At 41.0% G+C, this 3,152-nt stretch overlaps 1 protein-coding gene across 1 annotated transcript in view; it reads right to left on the bottom strand.

Moving 5' to 3' along the window:
- Positions 1–3,152, bottom strand: part of dnah7 (dynein, axonemal, heavy chain 7) — an 88,210-nt gene that overhangs the window by 58,676 nt on the left and 26,382 nt on the right. The window contains 3 exon segments of the mRNA XM_017307889.1: positions 297–446; positions 1,223–1,471; positions 1,983–2,081. Of these exon segments, the coding sequence (XP_017163378.1) occupies positions 297–446; positions 1,223–1,471; positions 1,983–2,081 (498 nt within the window).

Below are 3,152 nucleotides of genomic sequence, written 5' to 3'. Positions count from 1 at the left end.
TACGGTGTTGGTGTGATGCTTTAGCATTAGCTTCCGATAGATACGGCGTTGGTGCAATGCTGTAGCATTAGCTTCCGATAGATACGGTGTTGGTGCAATGCTTTAGCATTAGCAGAAGCAAAGTTTACTATTAGTGCTTTAGGGTTAGCGCAGCTAGCTTATTCGTTCGCAGTGCGCAGCACTGATAGTTTTTGATTCTCCAGCGTTTTTGTGGTATCGATTGTTGCTAACACCCACTGACTGACCTCGTATCTGAGGCTGCAGGTATTAGCTAACATGACAGGCGATGGTTTAACCTTGGAGGAGGCGAAGATCCTGAAGCTGACAGCCAGGATGCCGTCGGACCACTCATGGGAAACCGGGTCAAACTGGCCATACAGCTGGCCCATGGTGATAGATTTGGGGTTGATGACTGTGATCTGGACCTGGTTCTCCTCCATCAGACCCTGAAGCGATGAAAGACATAGAAACATGAGAAACCAGCCAACAGAAAGAGGAACAACTACAGACACTAAAGTGGAATAAAACCGATATGCAACTAAAACACCAAGACAGAGCAAACTGCTTCTAAACAACGAGAGACGAAGGAGGGCAGAGCTGAACACAGCCACAGGGAGGATGAGGATTCTCCACAGGCCTTCATCCTCCTCCTTCTCCTCCTCCTCCTCGCCATATAAATCCAGCCAGCTGGTTCTGGTTGGTGCTGTGAGATCGATAACGGCTGGACGGAGACCGCAGCGCTCCCAAACAGGAAAGGATTGAAAAAAAAACTCCCTGGGTGTTAACTCTACCTCAACAAGAAGGTTTGGGAATAATCCGGATGAGGATTAGGGAATCTGGAAATATTATAAAAGAAAATTCTGACTTTCCTCAGAATTTTAACTTTAATTACATTTTTCCTCACAATTCTGGCTTTTCTCCAAATTTTGACTTTTTTTTCCTCAAAGTTTCAACTTGAATCTCAAAATTCAATGTTTTTCTCAAAATAACTTTTTTTCTTTGAATTCTTAGTTTTGATCTCAGAGGATTAAAGTCAGAATTATAAGATTGAAGACAAAATTCTGAAAAAATGTGGAAAAATGTCCGTTTTTTTTTTTTTTTTTTGTGGTTCTAATTGTCTTCCATAGATAAAGACCATCATGCTTGTATAGTTCGGGAACCTTCTTAAAAACCTGATTGGACCTGCAGTTCTGGTCCAGCTGCTGCACAGACGGCCTCCCACCTGGGTAAAGATGTCCTGAAGCGCTGCAGCCAGCACGCGGTAGGCCGAGGTTTTCCCTCCGAAGGGTTCGCCCACCACCATGAAGCCGTGCCGCACGATCATCATCTCATAGATCTGCAAGATTTTCTCAGAAAAGAAGTTGGTGACCTGCAGGTTCATGGTCTTGCAGTTTTCTGTGATGGCTTTCAGGAGAATGTTGTAGTCTCGATCCGGGAGCTGCACACCCGGGAAGAGATCGGAGGTAATACCCTGCAACGGGAAGGTCAGTTATTCAGTTACTAAATGTGGAATGAAGCACAACACTGTTTCAGAAACACATCAGCGATTATTGGCATCCCTGCAACAGGCAGGTAAAAATAACACAGAGTTAATTACTTTAGTAATCACTTATTTTGACAAATCAGGTAAAAATTTGCCAAATTCAGATTTGTCATCAAACAACTTTATTTCTTTTTATGCAACATCAAAAATACCTTAAAAGATGCAAATACGCCTCTAATTTAATTCCTTTTTTTAAGTAAGAAAATAAACACTTTACTACTTATTGCTGAAGCAAAACTCCCTGCCTGTGAAATGAGTCTTTACTAGAGGCTCTGCGTCAACATACATTTGGCTATTTTAACGCTTAGTTAGGAATCCCAGGAAACAATTGGGAGATAAATCATGATGGATGGACGTCGTGAATGGAAGTTACGGATGAGAAACGCAGGACTGACAGTGAGCTTCTCCGTTAATCAGGAGAACCGTGAGCTCAACAAACCTCAAAAAGCTGCAGATCGTGGGACAGGAACTTCGGCAGATTGACGTCGATGATGGATCTCAGCAGCAGAGTGTCTTCGTTGTCATCTGGGAAAGCCAGCTGCAGAGGGAGGAGGGAGCGGGATGAGAGAAACACCGGCGAGAAAACAAAGGAAGGAACAAAACAAAAACCAGAGAAATGGAAAACGAAACAGGGACACTGTGAAGACGTGATATAAACACATGCATCATGAATGAGAAATATGCCATACACTTTAGTTACGGGAAAAAAATAGGAGGAGTAAATTTATCCCGAAAAGTCTCTAGAAAAAAAATATAAAACTTTCTGGCAAAAACATGGAAAATTTCCAAAAGTAAAACATTTTCGACTTTTTTCCATGTTTTTCTAGAATTTTTTAAAAATATTATTTTCCAGCAAATTGTTGCTAGAAAAAAGTAGAAGTTTTTTTCTAGAAAATTCCTGAGATTAATCTCAATATTTATCGGCAGTCAACATTTATTTTTTATTTTTTCAAAAAGTCCCTAAAGTTGTCTTAAAAGATGCTAAATACAGCAATAAAATCACTGAGGTATCAACGCGGCCCTGCTTAACCCGCTGCGATCACACCCAATACTAGCCACGCCCCATCCGCCTCTCTAGGCTCCGCCCACTTTTGTAGAAATTTTCAGCTTTTGCTTCCACATAAAGACTAAAATAAAAAATAAAAAAATACACAAATGGCATAATTACGAAGTAAATTCAAACAGAAGAAAAGAAGGCTTAAAATAACATTTTCTAATACAAATCTTGAAACCGAGATTTATCGGTTAAGCATAAGAAGAATCATCAGTAATAGATTTTTCGCTCATCTAAAACAGAAACTTCTGAAAAAAGTTCATGTTTGTGTTAATAATTATTACAAATAAACCCACATGACTATAATCTAACTTAACATTTCAGTTGTTTTTCAGAGCTGTTAAATGTTTAATTAGACCAGTGGTTCCCAAACATTTTCTCCTGCGCCCCCCCACCAGTGGTTTCCAAACATTTTCTCCTGCGCCCCACCAGTGGTTTCCAAACTTTTTCTCCTGCGCCCCCCAGTGGTTTCCAAACATTTTCTCCTGCGCCCCCCCAGTGGTTTCCAAACATTTTCTCCTGCGCCCCCCCACCAGTGGTTCCCAAACTTTTTCT

Source organism: Poecilia reticulata, linkage group LG2, assembly GCF_000633615.1.
Source record: "Poecilia reticulata strain Guanapo linkage group LG2, Guppy_female_1.0+MT, whole genome shotgun sequence".
Classification (NCBI taxonomy): Eukaryota; Metazoa; Chordata; class Actinopteri; order Cyprinodontiformes; family Poeciliidae; genus Poecilia; species Poecilia reticulata.
The sequence above is the reverse complement of the archived record's forward strand: the minus strand, read 5'-3'. Positions and strand labels throughout refer to the sequence as shown.